Below are 27,915 nucleotides of genomic sequence, written 5' to 3'. Positions count from 1 at the left end.
TGACTGTGTCTGACATACTAGTACACCTGAGTAGCAAAAGTAAACTATGAACTAGAAGCTGTTGTTCCACCACCAGCTTCCCTACCAACAAACAGTGTGTGCAAGTTGCACAAAGATGACTTACTCATTCCAAATTTATTACAATTTTATGATTCTAACAGTAAATTCAGCTATAAAGCACACTAAGTATATTTAACCCAAGATAACCTAGTAAAGTCAGACAATGTGACTAATTTCTGTTTTGAGAAGTATTACACCGAAACAATTCTAATATTATAAGTATTTATTGTACATAGCCTTGAAAAGAACATAATAGTAAAAAAAAAAAAAAAAAAAAAAAAAATAAGTACCGTATATTCCAAGTGGGGCAATGTTTGGGCTAAGCATTTCCATATGTTTGAAGTGCTAAAATACCTTTAAACACACAACACATTAACCCTTAAACGGTCCAAACAGATCGACGTTCAGATTCATAGTGCTCCAACAGTAGATCTACTTTTTTTTACATATTTTCAAATATAACAAAAAAAAAAATGTAGATAAAAGTTTTTTTACACATTTTCAAATGTAAAACAAAAAAGATCTACATTTTTTTACATACTTTCAGATGTTGAAAAAACGTATATATACGTTTGGACTATTTAAGGGTTAAAAACTAATTAAAAAAATTAAAAAAGCAGAAAAACAATCATATCTTGGTGTCAAAAAATTGTAAAATGCAAATATTGCTGGAGCTTTTATTCTTCTGTTGCCAATAAGTGATCATTTTTTTGCCAACTTCAACACACCATAAAATTGTAAGTTATCAGATTAATTACACATTCTAGTCTTATTTGATTCAGGAATATAACACCAGAATAAGTACTCTAGGCAGTAGACAATATGTACAAGAAGTACAGTAAAAAAAAAAAGTACCAGGGATGATTACTTGAGATGAATTACAGCACTTCATATTAAGACTTTGTGGTGAACACTTGTTGAATTTGGAGGTTATTTGAAAGAAAAGAAATAGGATTGCATTTTTTGTTAACGTTAAACGACAGTAACACATCAGTTCTTCTGAAGTAGGTAATCCCCTGTAACTCCATTGCCTTGTGAACCTTACTAAGGAATGAGTTGTAATTCAAAACTGGTGTGACTAATGTGTGCTGTGTGCCACCTTCCAACCATTGAGAAATACAACATTAGTCTTTATTCTGTTTGTCTCCTAATATTGTATATTATTTGTAAATCTAAACTGTTGTAATGCAGTTATTTAACGGGTACTGCCTGTATTGTTTGTTACCAGCAAACTTATATAGAATGTTGATTTTGTTTGGTTTTGGAAATGTTTGTCAATAAGGAAAAATAAAGTATACTTTTAGGTACATATTGTTCATTATATAAACTCAGACTTCAATGCTATTATGTTCAAGTGGTGGAAAAATCATTAAGAGATAATAAAATTTGATGTTATCTCCCATATAACAGCATGGTAAACTTTCAGTGGTGAATTGATTATTTATACTCCACAATATTAAAGATCTACTTGTCTGTTACATATTAGACTTTTCTAATACAAATTTAATACTATAGCTTTTACTTTGTTTAACTCTTGTCAATTATCACATTCTTTGCATTTCTTAATTAACCCTTAAACTGTCCAAGCAGATCTATGTTCACATGCATAGTGCTCCAAAAGTAGATCTACGTTTTTTACATATTTTCAAATATGACAAAAAAAAAATGTAGATCAAAGTTTTTTTTAAATGTTTTCAAATGTAAAAAAGAAAAGATCTACTTTTTTTTACATACTTTCAAATGTTGAAAAAACGTAGATCTACTTTTGGACAGTTTAAGGGTTAAATTGAAGTTTAGCTGAAGTATACAATGTTCAAATGGGAATTCTCATGGATTTACATTAAATTGTCATGGATTTACATTAAATTCTCATGGATTTGCATTAAATTCTCATGGATGTACATTAAAAATATATAAATTGTTTTAGGTGTTCTGTGAAATGTATACAGTACAGGGTAATAATGACCATAAGTTTTGTGTTTACCGTACAATAGTGTTGGTTTCCTTACTTGCCAATAGTTGCTTTTCTTTCACTGAAGTGCATTAAGCTGGTGCTGTTATATGGACTTCTGCTTATAAATGCAAATCTTTTAATGTTGAGTATTAACTTTGTATGTTAGAAGTTCTTGTCATAACATTTTCTTGTTAATTTCACCACAGTTGACTTGAGAGATTGACTAAGGTCATTGAGAGGTAGTTTGAAAAGTTTGTTCCCTCAGAGGCTGTTATATTCTTTTTGCTGTCATATATATTTGATGCTCCTCATATCTAGACAGCACCCAGCTTGATAATGGATTACAACTTCAGCAAGATTACTGCATAAAGTTGAAGCATAGGATTATATTTAAAGAAAGAAGTACTCTTCAAGACATGGTTAACATAATATACTGGCAGTGTTTAAGTGTATTTGCAATGCATGAATTTTGGGTCAATTAAAACATTGGGGTGATGTCTAGTATTGCATATCACTTCATGATAACTGTTGTATGTATGAATCTTTTACAAAAGGGGAAGATTTCTTGACTGTCTTCTAATTGTAACCATTTCTTTGGATTAATCGACTTTCTTGATAATTCTATGAACATTTAGCAGCATGATTAAATTCTTAATCATATATTTCATTGTATGGTTCTAGATGATCCAGGAAACTTTGTTTTTGATGAGCCCCTTGGCTTCTGTTACTGTTGTAACTTTTCTCAGGCCCCTCAGTCTGGACTTGTTGCCCAAATGGGCAAAGAAATATGCCTCTAGTTACCCTGGGAAAACCTTCCCTTGGTGAGGCTTCTCATTTTTAAAAATATATGGTGACTGAGTGGAGAGTATCTCCCACAGGATGGGGGTCAGGGTAACCGCCAAGGGCGGACTCTTTCCTCTCCAGTGCGTCCGTCACCTGTACCTGTACGCAAGTTTCCACAACGAGACCACCAGTACAACCCTCGTCGGTCCTGGGACAACGAGTCTCCTCTCCGTGGTAGGGGTGGTCATTCTTATGGCTCAGCTGGACGTCACATAATGACTGATAACCAGTTCAGAAAAACATCAAAGATCAAGAGGGGTAGACCTAGGCCTGATACCAAGGATATTAAAGCTTCTGCAAAAGACCAGAAAGAGAAGAATGAGGCTACACCAGCAGCAACAACCGAGGCAGCCAGTGGCCAGAAGGGAAACAAGCCTGAAGGTGATGGGTCCTCAGCTTCAACTCTATCTAAACAGAGGTAAGATTCATGTACAGTCTGCTGGTGAAATTTGCTAGTGATATCACTGCTAAAGAAGACATTCTTGACTGAGGCTGGTTTATAGACTGGCCTCTGCAGTTGGTTTGTTTTATGGAAGTAATTACTCCCCAAAAGCATTTTCAAGGGTTATATTGGAGTGGTGGTGTCAACACACCATCTCTCATCCTTATAGTATATTGTCACATCACATCTTATTATTTGCTTGAAGATATTCACAAATTTACTTGTTTGCTTGCACTGCCATGAGCTTGTGTGGTTGAATTAGTAAATATCTTGCTTATTGACGAGTTCGAGGTAATTTTCTGCTCTCTTTTTGAGGAAAAGTTTGGATATTTTTGCTTTAGTCAGTTTCATGTGTGCTAGAATTCCCACATTATTGCACACATTTGCACTTCAAGCAGTAGCTTATAACTCTTCTTGGAGGTTAACTAGAGTTGTACTGGGATGAAAATTTGAGAGTAGAGAGGTAAAGAGTTCTTTCTAGAATGTATGTGGTAGAAAGATGCATTCACTGTATGATTATTTGTATATATGTGCAAGCATGCACATTACTTTTTCTTTAAGTTAGTATGTTTATTAAATGTGGCTTTGTTATTTAACATTTATAATTCTTCAATTTGTATCCTTTTCCAGCATATTTTGGTAGTCTCAAAACTCAAAATGGCATAACAAAAATTTAGGTTAAGTGGTTTTGAACTGGTAAAAGTTTGGTGGAATGATAAGGTAAAGTTTAGCATATGAGAGGTTTTTACAAAGCAGAAGGGATATAAGCAGGGTGGAGTATACAGAGAGAAAAAGAGGTTAAGAGAGTAGTGAGGAAGTGTAAAATGAGAGCAAATGAGTCGTTAGGTTTTGTCAGCAAATTTTGCTGAGAAGACAAAATTGTTTTGTATAGAGTTTAATAGGTTGAGGAAAACTTGGAAATGAATGGATATGACATTTGAAAATGGAAGAGGGGAGTTGGAGGTATTGGGAAGATGGTGGGAATATTTTGAAGAGCTGTTAAGTGTTGATGAAGGAAGGGAGGCAGTGATTTCATGCCTTGGCCAGGAAGATATAAAATTCTTGAGGAGTGAGAGCATTGTTGGTTTGTGAGGCAGTGGGTAAGCTGAAAGGGGGTAAAACAGCTGTGATTGATGGAATCAAGACAGAAATGTTAAAAGCAGTTTGGAATATAGTTATGGAGAGGTTAGTAATTTTGTTCAGTAAATGTATGAAAGAGGGGAAGGTACCTAGGGATTGGCAGAGGGCAGTTTTACAAAAGTAAAAATTATAGGAGAATAAGCCTGTTAAGTATACCAGGTAAAATGTATGGTGGAGTTATCTCTAAAGAATTAAGGGTAAAATGGAGAGCAGGATTGCAGATGAGCAAGGAGGCTTTAGGAAGGGTAGGGGATGGGTAGACAAGGTGTTAACATTGAAGCTTATAAGTGAACAGTATTTAGATAAATAAAAGGAAGTTTGTGTTGCATTCATAGATTTGGAAAAGGCATTTGATAGGATGGATAGGGGAGCAGTGTGGTACATGTTTCAAATGTATGGAATATGTGGTAGGTTACTGAAAGCAATTAAGTTTTTGAGGACAATTAGGCTCACAGTAGGGTATATAAGATAGGGATTTTCTTGTAGTGGTAGGCCTTGAACACAGATGTGTCTCATCAGCAAAAAGCAATTGTGACAGCTCCCACTTGCGTTAAATTCTTTGCATTTTATTCCCACTCCTCTCCCCAACACACTGGCATTCGCTTCTTTTGCACCCCATCTATAAATGTTAAAAGCCATGTTGACATCACACAACTGTCTAAGGCCTACTTTTACTGGAAAATCTCTCCTACATACCCTAAACTGAGCCTCACTTTCCTAATTAAATCTCTAAACAGCATTTGGTAATCTTCCACCTGTTCCATACAGTTGCAGCATCTGCCACATTGCTCATCTATCCACCATATCATATAAATTTTATATATCCATAAATGCAATAAAAACTTCTTTATTGAAAAATTGATCACTTTTATGGTTCAATGTAAACACTTGGTCTTCATATCCCCTACCCTTTCTAAAGACTCCTTGTTCATGACTCTACCATACAAAAGTACCAACCACTCCAAAAACTATATCTCTACCTACTTTTAACATTTCTGTCTTGGTCCCAGCTGCTTTACCTTTTTCGATATTTACCCACTCTCTCACTCCTCCCCCTACTCTCACAGCTAGCTCTTGCTCGCTCCTAAAAGAAGTTATACCTCCCTGGCCAATGCCTTCAACTTCCCTCTTCTGTTTTTAACTGTCAAATCATTTGTTCCCTAGTCTTTCTCACCCTTTTAATCTCACTCCAAAGCATTTTTTTTTTCTTAGATACACCCTCACTCTCATTTACTCTTACACTCCATCACTCTTAGTTCCTCTATTCTCCACCCTCCTTATATCACTTATGCTTTGTAAAAACCTCACGTATGCTAACTTTTTCTCCCTTTCCACACACTACCTTGTTCCACCAATCGCTTCTCTTCCTTCCTGTACTCGCCCTCCTATATCCACAAACTTCTGCTGCATACACAAACACTTTCTCATTACCTATACAGTGGACCCCCGGTTTACGATATTATTTCATTCCAGAAGTATGTTCAGGTGCCAGTACTGAATGAATTTGTTCCCATAAGGAATATTGTGAATTAGATTAGTCCATTACAGACCCCCAAACATACACGTACAAACGCACTTACATAAATACACTTACATAATTGGTCGCATTGGGAGGTGATTGTAAAGCGGGGGTCCACTGTACTCTCATTAGCCCATCTTTCTCCCAGTAGTTGCTTATATATTAACATAACTACATCCTCTTTTAGTTTATAAACTGTCACTTCTCACATGCTGTTACCATTCTCCTTATACCCCATCTACCTTTTACTCTCACTGTAGCTAAAACTAAATAATGTTTTGATATATCTGTTGCCTGCTATAAATATACACATCCTGAAGTCTACCTATTAACCTTTTATCCACCAATATATAGTCCAATAAACTATTGTCATGGCGCCACATAGCATATTTTCTTTACTTATCCTCTTTTTCTTAACCCTTTGACTGTTTCGGTTGTATATATATATCTTAGGAGCCAACGTGTTTAACGTATATATATACTCAAAAATTCTAGCGGCTTCAAATCAAGTGGGAGAAAGCTGGTAGGCCCACATGTGAGAGAATGGGTCTGTGTGGTCACTGTGCACAGTATAAAAAAATCTTGCAGCAAGCATGCATAATGAGAAAAAACTGTCTTTAGGTTAAAACGCCGACTTTGAGGTGTATTTTCGTATAATTTTATGGTTATATTCTTGTTTTTGTAGTCACATTTGATAGAATGGAAAACATATAAAAAAAGATATGATTTTGATTGGTTTTACTATGAAAAGGACCTTGAAATGGAGCTCAAAGTAGGGGAAATGTTTGATTTTTGCCAATGTTCAAGAGTAAACAAGTGAAATCATTGTCCAATAAATGTCCAACTAGCCATGCTAATATGCAGTCATGAATGGGTTGACATTATACAATTATTACAATATTGAAGTAGTTTGCATAACAGAGGGGCCTGGAGACATGACTGATGAACAGAGAAAATGTTATTTTAGAGTGAGGAATGTCTGCATTGTTCTTTCTTGAAATTGGCATTTTTTTTAATTTGCATGAAATTGGCCAAATTGCCAATTTCTGACCACTTTATTGGGTAGTTGAAATCGGTAAATGGGCCATTTCTTGTGCTCAGTCGATAGAACAAATGGAGTTCTAAAGAAATAGCTATGAGTTTGGTCAACGGGAACAATGAAATTAGCCAATAATAGGGCTCAGTTGGGCAAAATCACCGATTCGTAAATATCACAGAGGTCGCTAACTTTGCGAGAGCATAATTCCATAAATTTTCCATCAAATTTCGTGCTTTTGGTGTCATTACCATCAGCAAAAGATTCTCTTATTTCATAAAAGAAAATTTTTTTTGTTTCCCAAATATTTTTCAACACCAGGAGACACTTCAGGATTTTGGGTTGCGACAGTCAAAGGGTTAAAATCTGTTACCTATTAACAGACATCTTTCTATACGAAGTTCATTTTTTTTTTAGCAAGTTGGCCATCTCCAACTGAGGCAGGGTGACCCAAAAAGAAAAAAAATCCCCAAAAAGAAAATACTTCCATCATCATTCAACACTTTCACCTCACTCACACATAATCACTGTTTTTGAAGAGGTGCTCAGAATACAACAGTTTAGAAGTATATACGTATAAAAATGCACAACATATCCCTCCAAACTGCCAATATCCCAAACCCCTCCTTTAAAGTGCAGACATTGTACTTCCCATTTCCAGGACTCAAGTCCGGCTATATAAAAATAACCGGTTTCCCTGAATCCCTTCACTAAATATTACCCTGCTCACACTCCAACAGCTCGTCAGGTCCCAAATACCATTCGTCTCCATTCACTCCTATCTAACACGCTCATGCACGCTTACTGGAAGTCCAAGCCCCTCGCCCACAAAACCTCCTTTACCCTCTCCCTCCAACCTCTTCGAGGATGACCCCTACCCCGCCTTCCTCCCCCTTCAGATTTATACGCTCTCCAGGTATTCTACTTGGATCCATTCTCTCTAAATGACCAAACCACCTCAAAAACCCCTCTTCAGCCCTCTTACTAACACTTCTATTAACTCTACACGTTCTCCTAATTTCCACACTCCTAATTTTCTGCATAATATTTACACTATACACATTGCCATTAGACAGGACATCTCCACTGCCTCCAACCATCTCCTCGCTGCAGCATTTACAATCCAAGCTTCACACCCATATAAGAGTGTTGGTACTACTATACTTTCATACATTCCCTTCTTTGCCTCCATAGATAAATTTTTTTTTTTTTTTGCTCCCCACACACTTCAATGCACCACTCGCCTTTTTTTCGTTCATCAATTCTATGATTAACCTCATCCTTCATAAATCCATCCGCTGACATGTCAACTCCCAAATATCTGAAAACATTCACTTATTCCATACTCCTCCTCCCCAATTTGATATCCAATTTTTCTTTATCCAAATCATTTGATACCCTCGTCACCTTACTCTTTTTCTGTGTTCACTTTCAACTTTCTACCTTTACACACACTCATTCATTCATAGGCCTCCATTATTATTTACCCCTGACACCCCAAACTTACCTACTATACTCTCTGCCACAATTTCTCCCACTTCAGCATTTAGGCCCCTATGAAGTTTTTCTTTTTACATTTTGTAATTTATACAGTAATAGTTACTAACCCATTGCACCCAGCATATTTTGATCTCATCGTATGACACGCATGGCTTACAGGGGAAGGAATGACGACGTAAATTGAGTGGTAAGGAAGCAAACATTAGTATAAGAGAGGTGTTTACAAAGTAGAAGTGATATTAGAAAAATGCAGTATATGGAGAGTAAAAGGAAGGTGAAGAGATTGGTGAGAGTGTAAAAAGAGAGGAAATGAGCATAGGTGAAGTTGTCAACAAATCTTGCTGAGAATAGGAAAGTTTTAGAGTAAGATAAATAGGTTGCGATAACCTATGAACACATGAAATTGACAGTTAAAAATAGAGGAAAGGAATTAGTAGATGGGGAGTTGGAGGTATTGGGCAGATGGTGGGAATATTTTAAGGAACTGTTAAATGTCAATGAAAAAAGGGAGGCAGTAATTTCATGCATTAGTCAGGGAGACGCATCATCCTTTAGGAGTGAGGAAGTGCCTTATGAGATGTTGGTGGTGTGTGTGGCAGTAGGTAAAATGAAAGGGGGTAAAGCAGCTGAGATTGTTGGGATCATGACAGAAATGGTAAAAGCAGATTGGGATATAGTTTTGGAGTGGTTGGTGCTTTTGTTCAATAAATGTATGAAAGAGAGGAGGGTACCAAGGGACTGGCAGAGAGCATGTATTGAATATACGAAATAAAATGTACGGTTGGGTTATTTTTTTAAAAAATTAAGGGTACGACAGCAGGATTGCAGATGAACAAGGCTTTAGAAAGGGCAGGGGATGTGTAGATCATGTTAACACTGAAGCATGTAAGTGAATAGTATTTAGATAAAGGTAGGGAAGTGTTTGGCGCTTTCATGGATTTAGAAAAGGCATTTGATAGGGTGAATAGAGGAGCAATATGGCAATGTTGCAAGTGGAATAGGTGGTAGGTTGCTGAATGCTCTTAAGAGCTGTAAGGATAGTGAGGCCCAGGTTAGAGTATGTAGGAGAGGGGGGTTTACTTTCCAGTAAAAGTGGGCCTTAGACAGGGATACATGATGTCACCATGGTTGTTTAGCATTTTTATTGATGGGTCTGTAAAACAAGTGAATGCTAGGGTGTTGGAGAGAAGTTTGGGACTAAAATATGCAGAATCTAATACAAAAGGGGAGTTGTCATTGTTACTTTTGCTGATGACACAGCTTCAGGGAGATTTGGAAGAAAAGTTGCAAAAGTTAATGGGTGAATTTGGGAGTGAGTGTAAAGGAAGTTCAAAGTCAGCATAGGAAAGAACTAACTGATGAGGGTAATAAATGAGTTAGGTAATGATAGATTGGATATTAGATTGGAAGGAGTATGGAGGAAGGTAATGTGTTCTTATATTTGGGAGGATGAAGGAAAAAGGTAGTTGGTGCTTTGAGGCATCTGTGGAGACAAAGAACATTATCTATGTAGGCAAAGAGGGGAATGTAATAAGAGTACAATGGTACCAAAACATTTGTTTGGGTGTGAGGCACGAGTTGTGAATGTTGCAGCAAAAAAGAGGCAATGTGTGGTATTAATATTATATTATTTTATTTCAGGTTGGTACAATGTTTATACAGAGATAAGGGATAAAGAGATAAAGGGAGGCGGTAATTTCATGCACTGGCCAGGGAGGTATACCATCTTTTAGGAGTGAAGAAAAGCAGAATGTAAGTGTGGTGGAGGTACGTGAGGCATTACGTAGAATGAAAGGGGGTAAAGCAGCTGGAACTGATGGGATCATGACAGAAATGTTAAAAGCAGGGGGGGATATAGTGTTGGAGTGGTTGGTACTTTTGTTTAATAAATGTATGAAAGAGGGTAAGGTACCTAGGGATTGGCAGAGAGCATGTATAGTCCCTTTATATAAAGGGAAAGGGGTCAAAAGAGATTGTAAAAATTATAGAGGAATAAGTTTATTGAGTATACCAGGAAAAATATACGGTAGTTATAATTGAAAGAATTAGAGGTAAGACAGAATGTAGAATTGCGGATGAGCAAGGAGGCTTCAGAGTGGGTAGAGGATGTGTAGATCAAGTGTTTACATTGAAGCATATATGTGAACAGTATTTAGATAAAGGTAGGGAAGTTTTTATTGCATTTATGGATTTAGAAAAGGCATATGATAGAGTGGATAGAGGAGCAATGTGGCAGATGTTGCAAGTTTATGGAATAGGTGGTAAGTTACTAAATGCTGTAAAGAGCTTTTATGAGGATAGTGAGGCTCAGGTTAGGGTGTGTAGAAGAGAGGGAGAATACTTCCCGGTAAAAGTAGGTCTTAGACAGGGATGTGTAATGTCACCATAGTTGTTTAATATATTTATAGATGGGGTTGTAAAAGAAGTAAATGCTAGGGTGTTCGGGAGAGGGGTGGGATTAATTATGGGGAATCAAATTCAAAATGGGAATTGACACAGTTACTTTTTGCTGATGATACTGTGCTTATGGGAGATTCTAAAGAAAAATTGCAAAGGTTAGTGGATGAGTTTGAGAATGTGTGTAAAGGTAGAAAGTTGAAAGTGAACATAGAAAAGAGTAAGGTGATGAGGGTATCAAATGATTTAGATAAAGAAAAAATGGATATCAAATTGGGGAGGAGGAGTATGGAAGAAGTGAATGTTTTCAGATACTTGGGAGTTGACGTGTCGGCGGATGGATTTATGAAGGATGAGGTTAATCATAGAATTGATGAGGGAAAAAAGGTGAGTGGTGCGTTGAGGTATATGTGGAGTCAAAAAACGTTATCTATGGAGGCAAAGAAGGGAATGTATGAAAGTATAGTAGTACCAACACTCTTATATGGATGTGAAGCTTGGGTGGTAAATGCAGCAGCGAGGAGACGGTTGGAGGCAGTGGAGATGTCCTCTCTAAGGGCAATGTGTGGTGTAAATATTATGCAGAAAATTCAGAGTGTGGAAATTAGGAGAAGGTGTGGAGTTAATAAAAGCATTAGTCAGAGGGCAGAAGAGGGGTTGTTGAGGTGGTTTGGTCATTTAGAGAGAATGGATCAAAGTAGAATGACATGGAAAGCATATAAATCTATAGGGGAAGGAAAGAGGGGTGGGGTCGTCCTCGAAAGGGTTGGAAAGAGGGGGTAAAGGAGGTTTTGTGGGCGAGGGGCTTGGACTTCCAGCAAGCGTGCATGAGCGTGTTAGATAGGAGTGAATGGAGACGAATGATACTTGGGACCTGACGATCTGTTGGAGTGTGAGCAGGGTAATATTTAGTGAAGGGATTCAGGGAAACCGGTTATTTTCATATAGTCAGACTTGAGTCCTGGAAATGGGAAGTACAATGCCTGCACTTTAAAGGAGGGGTTTGGGATATTGGCAGTTTGGAGGGATATGTTGTGTATCTTTATACGTATATGCTTCTAAACTGTTGTATTCTGAGCACCTCTGCAAAAGCAGTGATAATGTGTGAGTGTGGTGAAAGTGTTGAATGATGATGAAAGTATTTTCTTTTTGGGGATTTTCTTTCTTTTTTGGGTCACCCTGCCTCGGTGGGAGACGACCGACTTGAGAAAAAAAAAAAAAAAAAAAAAAGTGACGTTTAGTTGTTCATGCAGAAAGCTCACTTATGCAGAGTATTTTGGACAAACTTAAGACTAAAATGGCAATAACTAAATTGCTTATATATAAGGACATTAACGGTTCATGAACAATTAACTTAGGAATTACAAATTGAACAAACAAGCAGTCGATTACAGCGGAATCTCGGTATACGACCAGCTCCCTACTCGAACAAATCTCAGCACTCGACCAAACAAATACGAACTGCCAGAACTTCGCTGTAAACTCTTTCATGTTTGCATTTTTTTTTTTTTGTATTACAGTGGACCCTCGTTTTTCTTAATCCGTTCCAGAACGTGTGACTATTTCCGAAATTGATGATTTTCGAAACCATTTTCCCCATAAGAAATAATGTAAATACAATTACTCCATTCCAGACACCCAGAAGTATTAACCCTTTCAGGGTCCGTCCCGTAGATCTACGGCTGGTCGGTGAGTGTCCAAACCGTAGATCTACGCCAAAATTCTAGCGCCGTCAAATTTAGCGCGAAAGCGCTCATAGGCCTACATATGAGAGAATGGGTCTGCGCCGTGGGTGTGCACCGTAAACAAAAAATCTAGGCGCCTGCATAGCATTGTGGGAACGCCGGCTCAGTCACCCTTGTTCACCATGCCTCGTCGCAAGTCAGCTCTCGATCCCCGGAAAATTGGGACTCTCCTCTTCCTGTCTGATAGTTCTGACACTGATGGAAGTGGAAATGAAGACGAATTCTACAGCTTTGATAAGTTAGTGACCGAAAATAATGACCAGGATATCGATAATAGTGCAGAAAACCCCGACGATCCTCGACCTTCTACCTCTGGTGTGGGCACTCGTGACTCACGGTCGGGTGTTCCTAAACGTAAGAGAAAACTAATATTTTCCTGTGGCCTGGCCTCTGACTTCAGTAATGATGATGATTCTGACGTGGATTGTGATTTTATTGCGCTCGACGATCATTCGAGTAGTGATAGTGAGGAAACATATTCACCAGTGAAGCGTCGGTATGTTCGCCGCCGCATGCGCTCGGGTAGTGTACCCTATGCTGTGCCCAGGGGACGGAGTACATCCCGGAGTACATCCCGGAGTACATCCCGTGGCCCTACACCCGTTTTAGGTAGTGATAGTGAGGATGATGTGGCTACACTTGGCATGGATGGGCCACAGACATCAGTGGATGGTGTTAGTGGGGCTGGTGATGGTAGTGGCACCGCCATGCGTGACTCGCTGTGCCACGCGGGGACCCACGCTGCTGACTCGTCAGTTCAAGGACAAAGCGGAGCGTCACCCACCAGCCCGCCACAACCACCCGTACAACCAGCCTATGATGTCCAGTATCCACCAGCAAACCGTATCTGGGATTGGCAGCAAAATCCCAATTTTGTTCCCAGCCCTCACCACTTTGATGACTCTCAAAGTGGAATTCTACCTACCTGTCCCCTTGGAACCACAGCCTATGAACTGGAATTCTTTGAATTATTCTTTGACCAGCCATTGATGGAAATTATTGTCAGGGAAAGTAATAAGTATTTTCAGTACACCATGGCAAATACGATCTTATCACCACAGTCAAGACTACACAGGTGGAAAGAGACGACTGTTGCAGAAATGTATTTGCTTTTTGCAACAATAATGCTTATGCCTCACGTCTATAAGCATAATATAAAAGCATACTGGTCCACAGATCGGCTAATTTGTACCCCATCCTTCAGTGAAATAATACCAGTGAACAGGTTTATCTTACTGTTACGTATGTTGCACTTCTCTGACAAAACCAGGCCTGACAGAAGTGACAGGTTATACAAGATTAGAAATGTTTTCATGTATCTCAAACAAAAGTTCAGGATATACTTTTATCCATTCAAGAATCTTGTAATTGACGAGTCTTTGATTTTGTTCAAAGGTAGACTGTCATTCAAGCAGTATATACCGAGCAAGAGGAACCGCTTTGGTATAAAATTGTTTGTACTCTGTGATTGTGACAGTGGCCTGGTGTTGGATATTGTTGTATACACTGGTAGTAAAACATTGAAAGATACCAAGATGTTATTGGGTATATCAGGTGACGTAGTGAGAAACATGATGGCACCTTATCTTGGTAAGGGCCATACATTATATACCGATAACTGGTACACAAGCCCATTACTCAGTGATTTCATGCGAGTGAACAAGACAGATGTGTGTGGCACAGTGCGTTCTAATCGTAAACATATGCCCAGGCTCAACACAGGTGTTCGTGGTGATGACGTGCAGGTGTTTACTGGCAATGACATCATGGCATTACGGTGGCAAGACAAACGAGATGTCACATTGTTGACAACCATTCACCGTAATGAAATGCAAGACAGTGGCAAAGTTGATCTAGTGACTAATGAACGTATTAGAAAACCAGTGACAGTGATTCATTATACACAAAACATGCGCTTGGTTGACAAGTGTGACATGCAGATTGGTTTTGTTGACTGTGTTTGTAAGAGTTACAAGTGGTACATGAAACTTTTCTTCCATCTCATGGACATTTCAATGCTCAATGCATATAATATGTACCAAATAAAGACTGGTAACAGACCACCGTATGGTGAATTTTGTTTGTCTGTTGTCAGACAACTCATAATGAAGTACCAGGTAACAACACCTGCAATACAACATGGTCCTCGAATTCATCACAATATACCCAAGCGTTTGAGGAGAGAAGGTGATCATTTCATAATACAGCTTCCTTCAACTCAAAAGAAATTTGCTCAGAAGAGATGCATTGTCTGTGCACAAACAAAACGACGGCAACAAAGACGCAAAGACACTCTGTTTATGTGTGAGGAATGTAAGGTGCCTCTGTGCATGGTGCCTTGTTTCAAGGAGTTTCACAAGCTCCAGCAGTTCTAAAACCATGTCCAGTGATTGTAAATATGTAAATATATGATAGAACATTAGTATTATACAATATTTGTGCATGTTTATTGTAATAAACAACAGTAGTAAACAATAATATGATAATAACTTTAGTGCGGTTATTGTGTTCAATACAGTGAGTATATATATATCAATTATATACAGTATTGGTCTCTCAGGCCCCAAATGTTAGTAGGAATAGAAAAAAATTGGAAAAGAAAAGAAAAAACAACTAAAACAACAAAATAATATAATACGCGTATGTGGAATTCGTCGATGTTGCCGCCACCACATCATTTTCTACAAACTTCTTGGCACTGTATCTCGGTAAGTACTGATCAGATTCTATTTTTTTTTGTTTTATTACCTTCACAAAAATATGCTCTTTAATTCTGTAAGAAAAAATAATTTTTTTTTTTTTCAAAATTTCTTGGACACTGGTGTGTGACTTCAGATTTTGGCCTTGGACCCTGAAAGGGTTAAAACAAAAATTTTTTTTACCTGAAATAAAGATGTAGTACATAAACAATACAATGGGACATGATGAATGAAACATTAACAGCATAACACTTAGCTCTATTGGCGATTTTTCTTAGTGTGTGCAATATTCTGGGCTGCGATCTATTGCTGTTCCAGCTGAAGGTCTTGCAGCTCCTCAGTGGTTAGCTCTTTGTTGTGGTCCTCCACCAACTCTTCCACATCCTCCAAACTTGCATCCAACCCCATGGAACTCCCCAATGCCACAATAGATTCCACAACTGCCATAGGCTCGTCATGGTCAGCTCCAAACCCTTCAAAATCCCTCCTGTGGACACAATCTGGCCACAATTTTCTCCAAGCAGAGTTCAAAGTCCTGGTAGTCACTCCCTCCCAAGCCTTACCTACAAGGCTTAGACAATGAAGGATACTGAAGTGATCTTTCCAAAACACACTTAGGGTCAAGTGAGTGTCTGAAGTCACACTAAAGCACCTTTGAAACATTGCTTTGGTGTAGTTTTTTTTAAAGTTTGAAATGATCTGCTGGTCCATGGACTGGAGGAGAGGAGTGGTATTAGGGGGCAAGAACTTTACTGTGATGAACCCATACTCCAGAATTAGGTCATCCAAGTTTGGAGGATGAGCAGGTGCATTGTCCATTGGCAAGAGGCACTTAAGATCAAATTTATTTTCCAGGTGGTAATTCTTCACACTGGGGGCCAAACACTTCATTGAACCACTCAATGAAAATTTCCCTCATGACCCATGCCTTATTAGCTTTCCAAAACACTCAAAATACTCTTCGTAACATTGTTTTTCTTGAACGCTCTGGGATTTTCAGAATGGTACACTAGTAACGGCTTCACTTTAAAATCCCCACTAGCATTTGCACAGAACATGAGTGTTAGCCTGTCTTTCATAGGCTTGTGTCCTGGCAGTCCCTTTTCCTCCTAAGTAATGTAGGTCCTCTTCAGCATTTTCTTCCAAAAGAGGCCTGTTTTGTCACAAAAGAACACTTGTTGTGGTTTTAATTGTTCAGTCTTGAATTCACTTACGAATTTTGTAGCTGTAATTATGTCTGAACTGGCAGCCTCGCCATGCCTTATCACACTGTGTATGCCACTACGGTTCTAAAATCTCTCAAACCAGCCTTTGCTGGCCTTAAATTCACAAATATCAGTACTCATTGCAGGCAATTTCTTTACGAGATCGTCATGCAACTGCCTAGCCTTTTCACAAATAAGTGACGTCATAATACTGTCTCCTGCTAATTGTTTCTCGTTGATCCACACCAACAATAACTTCTCATCATCTTTGAGTACTGCCGATCTCATTTTTGTCAGCATATTTACTCCCTTTGCAACAACAGCTTCCTTGATTTCCTTTTTCTTGGCCATGATGGAAGCTATGGTTGTATGGGGTTTCTTATACATCCTGGCCAGTTCGGCCACACATACACCACTTTTATATTGTTCAATGATGTTTTTCTTGAATTCAATCGTATTTCTCACCTTCTTTACCAAAGGCATGGCACTAGGAGCTTTCTTTGGAGCCATGGTGGCTTATTTAGCAGTTGCAAACACTAAAACAAATGGAATATTATGAATTATTTCGTATGAAGAAGTGAGGGGACCGTCACTCACTGGTAAACAATGGCACACTGGCTGGGAACGGAGTGTGAGGCGGCTCGGGGCCATGAGTATGTGTCCTGGACGAACGACTATTTGCAATTTCCAAAAATTACGACTTTCGAGCCTTGCAAAATACGAGGGACCACTGTATTTGTTTAAATAAGTCACCATGGGGCCTATTTATTTATTTATTTATTTAAAAATTTGAGCACACATACAGAGGTACAAAAAATACAGATAAGAGCAGCATGCCAAAGCCACTTATACTATGCATAGCATTACGGGCTGGCTTAAAATTAACTTAAGATTAACTACGCAATGATGAAATCAGTGATAAAACTTTAATGTAAACAGATTACTATAAAGCACAAGTGAGTATTACAAAGACAGGTCATATGGTTGTATGCCTTGTTGTACATTCAGTAGAATGGAGTATTCTGTTAGGTAGTGTATTTAAAAAATAATAAAGTTAGATTGGGTTTTAGGTTTAACATTTATGTGATATAATTGTGAGAAATATTTAAGATATACAATTTATAAGGTTCAGTTATTCAGTATTTATTTGGTTTTTGGTGAGTAAGTGATCTTTGAGAAGAGACTTGAATTTATAAACAGGTAGTGTTTCTTTTATATTTACAGGTAATGAATTCCAGATTTTAGGGCCTTTTATGTACATTGAGTTTTTGCATAGTGTGAGATGGACACGAGGAACATCAAAGAGTGATCTGTGCCTTGTGTTATGGTCATGTGTTCTGTTGAGGTTGGCAAGGAGATGTTTGAGGGGAGGGTTAATATCAGAGTTAAGTGTTCTATGTATGTAATAGGTGCAGTAATAAGTATGGATGTTTTGTATGGTGAGTAGGTTTAGTGTATTGAATATTGGTGGAGTGTGCTGCCTATAGTGAGAATTTGTTATCATTCTAACTGCAGCCTTTTGTTGGGTAATTAGTGGTCTGAGATGGTTACTTGTTGTTGAGCCCCATGCACAAATTCCATAGGTGAGATAGGGGTAAATAAGAGAGTGATATAGGGCCAGGAGGGCTGACTGTGGAGCATAGTACCGTATCTTCGATAGTATGCCTACAGTCTTGGAAATTTTCTTAGAAATTTGTTGTATATGTGTTTGAAATTTGAGTCTATTATCAAGGTGGATTCCTAAGAATTTTCCCTCTGTTAGCTTTGTGATAGGTGATCCGTTTATCATTATGTTAAGAGGGACATCTGTAGCTCTGTTACCAAACTGAATGAAGTAGGTTTTGTCAATGTTTAGTGTAAGTTTGTTAGTCCTCATCCAGGTAGATATTTTCTGTAATTCGGTATTTACAGTATTGGCTAGCGTGACTGGGCTCGGGTGGGAGAAGACGTATGTAGTGTCATCTGCAAATAGTGTGGGTTTGAGTAATTGCGAAGCATTTGGTAGGTCATTTATGTATAGGAGAAAGAGAAGAGGGCCAAGGACACTTCCCTGTGGGACACCAACTGTAATTGGTTGTGCAGAAGAGTTTGCCCCATTTGCATACACATATTGGCTTCTGTTGCTGAGGTATGACTTGAGGTAGTTGAGGGAGTGCCCTCTTATACCATAGTGTGACAATTTTACGTGGAGCAAGTCATGGTTAACTGTATCAAAAGCTTTACGTAAGTCAATGAAGATCCCCAGTGGGACTTCTTTTTTCTCTATTGCAGTGTATATATGTTCTAGCATGTGTATAATAGCATCATTAGTATTTTTATTAGGCCTGAATCCAAATTGGCAGGGGTTGAGTATGTTTTGGGAGATAAGGTAGGAGTAGATTCGTTTATGAATTAATTTTTCAAAGATTTTTGAGAGAGGGTGTAAGTTGGATATTGGCCTATAGTTATTCAACTCTGTTTGGTCTCCTCCTTTGTGGATCGGGGTGACCCTTGCTATTTTGAGTACTGTAGGGAAGGTGGAGGATTCAATGGATTTGTTAAAGAGTGTTGCAATGATTGGTGATAGCACTTGTGACACTTTTTTGTATATAAAGGGTGGTAAGGTATTTAAATCTCCTGCCTTGTTTTTTAGTGTGTTGATAATAAGGGAGACTTCGTATGGGTTAGTCGGAGCTAGGAACAGTGTGTTCGGGTAGTTGCCGGTGAGGTAGTCATTTGGTGGGGTATCTGAGCTTGGGATTTTATTGGCAAGGTTTTGTCCTATAGTGGAGAAGAAGTCATTGAGTCTGTTTGCTGTTTCTGTTGGTGGGAGTTGGGGTTCATCTGATTTTGCTAATTTTATTTCGCTATTTCGTGATATCTTTTTTTATCCTAGAATTTCTGATAGGGTTTTCCAGGTCTTTTTTATATCACCTCGTAAGTTGGATAATCTGTTCTCATAATACAATTTTTTTGCCCTTCTTATCAGGCTGGTTAGGATTGACGAGTAACGTTTTGTTTGGTCTCTGGTTATGTGACCCATTCTGTACTGTTTTTCATATTGGTGTTTTGTATTTATGGATTTGAGAATGCTGGGTGTTAGCCAGGGACTGTTCAGTCTCTTAGCTGTCATCTGTTTAGTTTTTTTAGGGCAGTGCTTGTTATAGAGGTATTGGGTCTTTTTTAGAAAATTATTAATACATTCGTCAATATCTGTATAGATTTCTAGCTCAGTGTGCCAGTCAATGTTTGCTACTGCTGTTGTGAAGTTATTAATGGCCTATGAAGATGAGTGATAACAGCCAACGAAACAGAAAATTGATTGGGAAGAACTTGTTCAATACTCAGCAGAGCAGCATTCAAGCAGCCTTCTGGAATGAATTAAGGTCGCATACTGAGGTTCCATTGTATTAATTAAGGTTGGATTATGATTACATATAATGAATAAGAATACGTATACAGTTTTTCACATGTTTGTGGTTGAGAGAATTGTTTATCATAATACATTTATTAGCATTTTGTATCATATTACACATCAGGATTCCAGATAATGAGAATAAAAATATATATTTTTTCATATTCTAGGTAGTAGGTTGGTAGACAGCAACCGCCCAGGGAGGTACTACCGTCCTGCCAAGTGAGTGTAAAACGAAAGCCTGTAATTGTTTTACATGATGGTAGGATTGCTGGTGTCTCTTTTCTGTCTCATGAACATGCAAGATTTCAGGTATGTCTTGCTACTTCTACTTACATTTAGGTCACAATACACATACATGTACAAGCACATATATACACTCCCCTCTGGGTTTTCTTCTATTTTCTTTCTAGTTCTTATTCTTGTTGATTTCCTCTTATCTCCATGGTGAAGTGGAACAGAATTGTTCCTCCGTAAGCCATGTGTGTTGTAAGAGGCGACTAAAATGCCGGGAGCAAGGGGCTAGTAACCCCTTCTCCTGTATAAATTACTAAATTTGAAAAGAGAAACTTTTGTTTTTCTTTTTGGGCCACCCTGCCTCGGTGGGATACGGCCGGTTTGTTGAAAAAAAAAAAATCATGTTTGGTTGAGAGAATTGTTTAGCATATTAACACATTATTTTAACATTTAGTTGTTAGGATATTTTAGGGAAAGGATTTTTTTTTTTCAATTGCTTTGAAGATGCTGGCAGATAGAGGCTCTGGAAATTTCTGGCAGGGAGTTTTCACAAATATTAAGCCAGACACAGTGTATGTCAGAGATTTTTGCGTCTTGTATTTTTTCTATGGGTTCTGTTGCAGCTATCAAGGAAGTGTTTCACGTCAGGGTTAATATTATAATTTATTGTTCTATAAATGTAGACCCCTCAAGGAAGGTTCCTTGATGTTGGTGAGGGGCTCTTGATTTAGGGAATTGGATCTGTGCTCCAGTTCCCCGAATTAAGCCTGAATGCCTTCCACATCCCCCCCAGGCGCTGTATAATCCTCCGGGTTTAGCGCTTCCCCTTGATTATAATAATAATAATAATATAAATGTAGAATGAACAGTAGTAAGAATGAATGTTTTGTATGGTAAGTGGGTTTAGGTCTTTGAAGAGCAGGGGGAGTGTGTTGTTTGGTAGTAGATTGAGTGATCATTCATTCTGTGTCCTTTTGTTGAGTTGTTATTAACTAGAGGGGATTTGTTGTTGTGGATCCCTAGGCACAAATAGTGTAGATAAGGCAGGGATAGATTAGTGTGTAGTATACTGAAAATAGTGCTGTTTGAGGTACATAACATATCTTGGAGAGGATGCCAACTGTTTTGGACACTTTTTGTAATGTTGTGGATGTTAAATTTCAAGTTGCTGTCAAAGAACAGACCCAGAAATTTTCCTTCATTATGTTTAGTGATGGGAGCATTGCTAATCATAATTTTGTGTGTGTGTGTGTGTGTGTGTGTGTGTGTGTGTGTGTGTGTACACAGTGGACCCCCCCGGATTTCGTAGTCGTCGGATTTCATAATTTTTGAAAATAGTCGTGTTTTTTCGTCAAAATATTGGCTTGGTAATCGTCATTGAACTTGGTAATTGTCATTCATCCAGAACTTGTCCGTGCGGCCCGAGCAGCCAGACACACCATTTACAGGCAGTGTGTCATTGTTTACCAGCCAGTGAGGATGATCCCACGTATTCATACAATACATTTCGTACTATTCCATTCTTTTTAGTGCTTGTAACTGCTAAATAAGCCACCTTGGGGCCAAAGAAAGCTTCTAGTGCCATCCCTTTGGTAAAGAAGGTGAGAAACACTATAGAATTCAAGAAAGACATCATTGCAAAATATGAAAGTGGAGTGCGTGTCACTGAGTTGGCCAGATTGTATAACAAACTCTGTACAACCATCGCTTCTTTCGTGGCCAAGAGAAAGGAAATCAAGGAAGCTGCTGTTGTGAAAGGTTCAAATATGCTTACAAAACAGAGATCGCAAATACTGGAAGATGTGGAGAGACTGTTGTTGGTGCGGATCAACAGGAAACAATTATCAGGAGATAGTATTATGCAGCCAATAAAGAAAATTCCTGGAACTAGTGCTGATATTGGTAAATTTAAGACCAGCAAAGGCTGGTTTGAGAGATTTAAGAAGCATAGTGACATACACAGTGTGGTGAGGTATGGTGAGGCTGCCAGTTCTGAAAAAATGCAGCTAAAAAATATGTCCTGGAATTGAAGGGGTACATAGAGGCTGAACAATTCAAACCCCAACAAGTGTTCAATTGTGACAAAACAGGCCTGTTTTGGAAGAAAATGCCAAAGAGGACCTACATTACACAGGAGGAAAAGGCACTCCCATGACACAAGCCTATGCAAGACAGGCTAACTCATGTTCTGTAGTAATGCTAGTGGGAGATTTCAAAGTGAAGCCTATACTGGTGTATCACTATGAAAATCCCAGTGTGTTCAAGAAAAAGAGTTGCCAAGAGTAAATTGTGTGTGATGTGGAAGGCAAACGGTAAAACATGGGTCACGAGGGACATTTTCCTTAATTGGTTCAATGAAGTGTTTGACCCCAGTGTGAAGAAATGCCTCCTGGAAAATGGAACTCAAGTGCCTCCTGGTAATGGACAGTGCTCCTCTTCATCCTCCAGACTTGGAAGAGCAAATGGTGCAGGAATCTTGTTTCATCAAAGTGAAGTTCTTGCCCCCTAATGCCACTCCTCTCCTCCAGCCCATAGTCCAGCAGATCATTTCAAATTTCAAAAAACTGTACACCAAAGGAGTGTTTCAAAAATGCTTTGAAGTGACCTCAGACACTGAATTGACCCTAAGAAAGTTCTGGAAAGATCACTTCAGTATCCTCCATTGCATAAACCTTATAGGTAAGGCTTTGGAGGGAGTGACTTCCAGGACTTCGAACTCTGCTTGGAGAAAATTGTGGCCACAGTGTGTACAAGAGAGGGATTTTGAAGAGTTTAGGGCTGACCCTGAGGAGCCTATGCCAGTTGTGGGAAGTATTGTGGCCTAGGGGAATTCCATGGGGTTGGATTTGAGTTTGGAGGATGTGGAAGAGTTGGTGGAGGACCACGATGAGGAGCTAACCACTACAGAGCTGCAAGAGCTTCATCTGCATCAGCAAGAGACCACAGCTCAGGAAATTGCTTCAGAGGAGGAGGAAGAGAGATGGAGGAATGTGCCCTCTTCAAAGATTAAGGAGATTTGTGCAATATGGACAAAGGTGCAGACATTTATGGATGAACTTCACCCTGACAAAACTGTTGCAGGCTGTGTTGGCTACATGTAGAGTGACAGTGTTGTGTCCCATTTTCGGGAAGATTCAAAGAAATGCCAGATACGGACACCTCTGGAACACTTTTTTTGAGCGACTGGTCCAATGACTCTCAAGCTGGTCCTAGTGGCATTAAAAACCAAAGAACAGAAGTAACCCTGGAAAAGGACTTGGTTCCTGAAGTCCTTATGGATTGGGGATTCCCCTTCCGAACAATACTACACCTCCATCCTCTCATTTCCTCCCTTCTCATCACTCATCAATAAGTTTTCAATAAAGATAAGTGTCATTTTAGTATTGTTTTATTCTGCATGTCTCATTGTTTTCTGTATAGGGAAATGTTTATTTCCTGTAAAAAAAAAAATTTTTAATACTTTTGGGTGTCTGGAACAGATTAATTAGATTTCCGTTATTTCTTATGGGGAAAATTAATTCGGAAATAGTCAGATTCGGGTTTAGTCACTCTCTGGAATGGATTAATTACGAAAACCGTCTGTTCACTGTGTGCGCGTGCGTGTGTGTGCCCATTTGTGTGTGCGTGCATGTGCACGCGTGTGTGCGCGCGTGCGCACATGCATGCAGAGCATTAAACTACAATATAAACTCTTCGCTGAAACTTCTCCTTGATAACTAGAACAGAACCCACAATAACACAAAGCACAAAGCCCTTGTGTCCGTCTCGCACTATGCGAAAATGCAATGCATATAAGGGCACGAAAATCTGGAATTCTTTACCAGTATCAGCAAAATGTCTCCTGCCTGCAAAAAAAATATAGGGCTTTACTTGCTAAATCCTCTAACTAGTTTAGAGCAACTCTTTCAGGGGGGTACTACCGTCCTGCCAAGTGAGTGAAACTAAAACCTGTACAGGTCCTCCATCACAAATCCGGCATCATTGGGACCTGTAGTGTGCCGGATTACAGAGTGGTTAGGTTAGAATACACTTAATAAAATTAACCAACTTGACTTGTACAGTTCATTAAACATCGGCAAAAATCGAACATTTCCGCTACTTTGAGCTCAATTTCAATTTACTTTTCGTCATGAAAGCAATCAAAATCATGTCTATTTCTGTAATATATCTTCCCTCCTATCAAATGAGTCCAAAAAAATTGAGAATACAACCATAAAAACCATACGAAAATATGTATACTGCAAAGAGGCAGCTAATGACTGAGAACTGAACTTCCTTATTTATCGTCCGTCATTTTTATTTTTGTTGTACAGTGGTCCCTCGTTTTTCGTAGTTCTCGGCAATCGTAAATTTCGCCAATCATAGGGGTATTTTTGTATAAACATGGACTCAATTTTCATAGGTTGACTCGCGAATAGTAGTTCGTCCAGGACGCGTACGCACGGTGTGAGCCGGGGAGGCCTCCCTACCCAGCCAGTCTGGCATTGTTTACCAGTGAGTGAAGGTCCCCTCAAGTGCTCCTACGAAATATTTCATAATATTCCACTCATTTTAGTGCTTGCAAGTACTAAATAAGCTACCATGGCTCCAAAGAAAGCCCCTAGTGCCAAGCCTGTGGTAAAGAAGGTGAGAAATATGTACAGTAACAAAGTCTTGGGCCATTTTAGGGAAGTGTTAAAGAGATGGCAGAAACAGAGCTCTCTCCACAGTACTTTGCGAGACAGGACTAGAGTGACTCTCAAGGTGGTCCTAGTGGCATTAAGAAACAGAGAAGAGAAGCAACCCCAGAGAAGCAATTGGTACCTGAGGTGTTGCTGGAAGGGGATTCCCCTTCCAAACTGTAAACAATCCAATCTCTCTCCTCCTCCAGTCTCCCATACACTAAGAAGAATCTCCAATAAAGGCAAGTGTTATGCTGTTAATGTTTCATTCATCATTTCCCATTGTATTGTTTATGTACTACATGTATATTTCATGTAAAAAATTTTTTTGTTTTAATACTTCTGGGTGTCAGGAACGGATTAATTGTATTTACATTATTTCTTATGGGGAAAATTGATTCGTAAATCGTAAATTTCGTTTATAGTAGCTTCTCCAGGAACGGATTAATTACGAAAAACGAGGGACCACTGTACGTTAAGAAGCACCTTTCCATCATACATTGCCCAAGTTTCAATGAGATAGCCCAACAAACAACCGAGAAAAAAAAATATTTACCAAAAATCATATATGGCAATGCCAAGCCAGGTACTGGAAATAAGTCACTTTGTCTGGCTTTTCTGGGTTATCCTAGGTTCTCTATACATACACTGCTATGTATGATAATCTATGTAACTGTATTTGTGTATACCTGAATTATTATTATTTATTTATTAACACACTGGCCGATTCCCACCAAGGCAGGGTGGCCTGAAAAAGAAAAACTTTCACCATCATTCACTCCATCACTGTCTTGCCAGAAGGGTGCTTTACACTACAGTTTTTAAATTGCAACATTAACACCCCTCCTTCAGAGTGCAGGCACTGTACAAAAAAACCTTTCCTAGGCCGACCCCTACCCCGCCTTCCTTCCACTACAGACTGATACACTCTTGAAGTCACTCTGTTTCGCTCCATTCTCTCTACATGTCCGAACCACCTCAACAACCCTTCCTCAGCCCTCTGGACAACAGTTTTTTGGTAATCCCGCACCTCCTCCTAACTTCCAAACTACGAATTCTCTGCATTATATTCACACCACACATTGCCCTCAGACATGACATCTCCACTGCCTCCAGCCTTCTCCTCGCTGCAACATTCATCACCCATGCTTCACACCCATATAAGAGCATTGGTAAAACTGTACTCTCATACATTCCCCTCTTTGCCTCCAAGGACAAAGTTCTTTGTCTCCACAGACTCCTAAGTGCACCGCTCACCCTTTTCCCCTCATTTAATTCTGTGATTCACCTCATCTTTCATAGACCCATCCGCTGACACGTCCACTCCCAAATATCTGAATACATTCACCTCCTCCATACTCTCTCCCCCCAATCTGATATCCAATCTTTCATCACCTAATCTTTTTGTTATCCTCATAACCTTAATCTTTCCTGTATTCACTTTTAATTTTTTTCTTTTGCATACCCTACCAAATTCATCCACCAACCTCTGCAACTTCTCTTCAGAATCTCCCAAGAGCACAGTGTCATCAGCAAAGAGCAACTGTGACAACTCCCACTTTGTGTGATTCTTTATCTTTTAACTCCATGCCTCTTGCCAAGACCCTCGCATTTACTTCTCTTACAACCCCATCTATAAATAGTATATTATACAACCACGGTGACATCACACATCCTTGTCTGAGGCCTACTTTTACTGGGAAGTAATCTCCCTCTTTCCTACGTACTCTAACTTGAGCCTCACTATCCTCGTAAAAACTCTTCACTGCTTTCAGTAACCTACCTCCTACACCTTACACCTGCAACATCTGCCACATTGCCCCCCTATCCACCCTGTCATACGCCTTTTCCAAATCCATAAATGCCACAAAAACCTCTTTAGTCTTGTCTAAATACTGTTCACTTATATGTTTCACTGTAAACACCTGGTCCACACACCCCCTACCTTTCCTGAAGCCTCCTTGTTCATCTGCTATCCTATTTTCCGTCTTACTCTTAATTCTTTCAATAATAACTCTACTATACACTTTACCAGGTATACTCAACGGACTTATCCCCCTATAATTTTTGCATTCTCTTTTGTCCCCTTTGCCTTTATACAAAGGAACTATGCATGCTCTCTGCCAATCCCTAGGTACCTTACCCTCTTCTATACATTTATTAAATAATTGCACCAACCACTCCAAAACTACATCCCCACCTGCTTTTAACATTTCTATCTTTATCTCGTCAATCCCTGCTGCCTTACCCCCTTTCATTTTACCTACTGCCTCACGAACTTCGCTCACAACTGGCTCTTCCTCACTCCTACAAGATGTTATTCCTCCTTGCCCTATACATGAAATCACAGCTTCCCTATCTTCAACAACATTTAACAATTCCTCAAAAATATTCCCTCCATCTTCCCAATACCTCTAACTCTACATTTAATAACTCTCCTCTCCTATTTTTAACTGACAGATCCATTTGTTCTCTAGGCTTCCTTAACTTGTTAGTCTCACTCCAAAACTTTTTCTTGTTATCAACAAATTTTGTTGAAAATATCTCACCCACTCCCATTTGCTCTCTTTTTACATTGCTTCACCACTCTCTTAACCTCTCTTTTTTTCTCCATATACTCTTCCCTCCTTGCATCACTTCTTTGTAAAAACTTCTTACATGCTAACTTTTTCTCCCTTACTACTCTCTTTACATCATCATTCCACCAATCGCTCCTCTTCCCTCCTGCACCCACTTTCCTGTAACCACAAACTTCTGCTGAACACTCTAACACTACATTTTTAAACCTACCCCATACCTCTTCGACCCCATTGCCTATGCTCTCATTAGCCCATCTATCCTCCAATAGCTGTTTATATCTTACCCTAACTGCCTCCTCTTTTAGTTTATAAACCTTCACCTCTCTCTTCCCTGATGCTTCTATTCTCCTTGTATCCCATCTACCTTTTACTCTCAGTGTAGCTACAACTAGAAAGTGATCTGATATATCTGTGGCCCCTCTATAAACATGTACATCCTGAAGTCTACTCAACAGTCTTTTATCTACCAATACATAATCCAACAAACTACTGTCATTTCGCCCT

At 39.0% G+C, this 27,915-nt stretch overlaps 1 protein-coding gene across 2 annotated transcripts in view; it reads left to right on the top strand.

The window, feature by feature from the left end:
• The window catches only part of LOC128693601 (zinc finger protein on ecdysone puffs), a gene marked incomplete at its 3' end in the record, with an annotated part of 206,026 nt that overhangs the window by 119,262 nt on the left and 58,849 nt on the right, over positions 1-27,915 (top strand). For both annotated transcript variants that reach the window (XM_053783400.2, XM_053783399.2), the window contains 1 exon segment: positions 2,893-3,275. In XM_053783400.2, coding sequence (XP_053639375.2) covers positions 2,893-3,275 — 383 coding nt within the window.

The sequence above is a fragment of the Cherax quadricarinatus genome, chromosome 2 (assembly GCF_038502225.1).
Source record: "Cherax quadricarinatus isolate ZL_2023a chromosome 2, ASM3850222v1, whole genome shotgun sequence".
Lineage (NCBI taxonomy): Eukaryota > Metazoa > Arthropoda > Malacostraca > Decapoda > Parastacidae > Cherax > Cherax quadricarinatus.
This window is presented reverse-complemented; position numbering and strand designations above follow the sequence as displayed.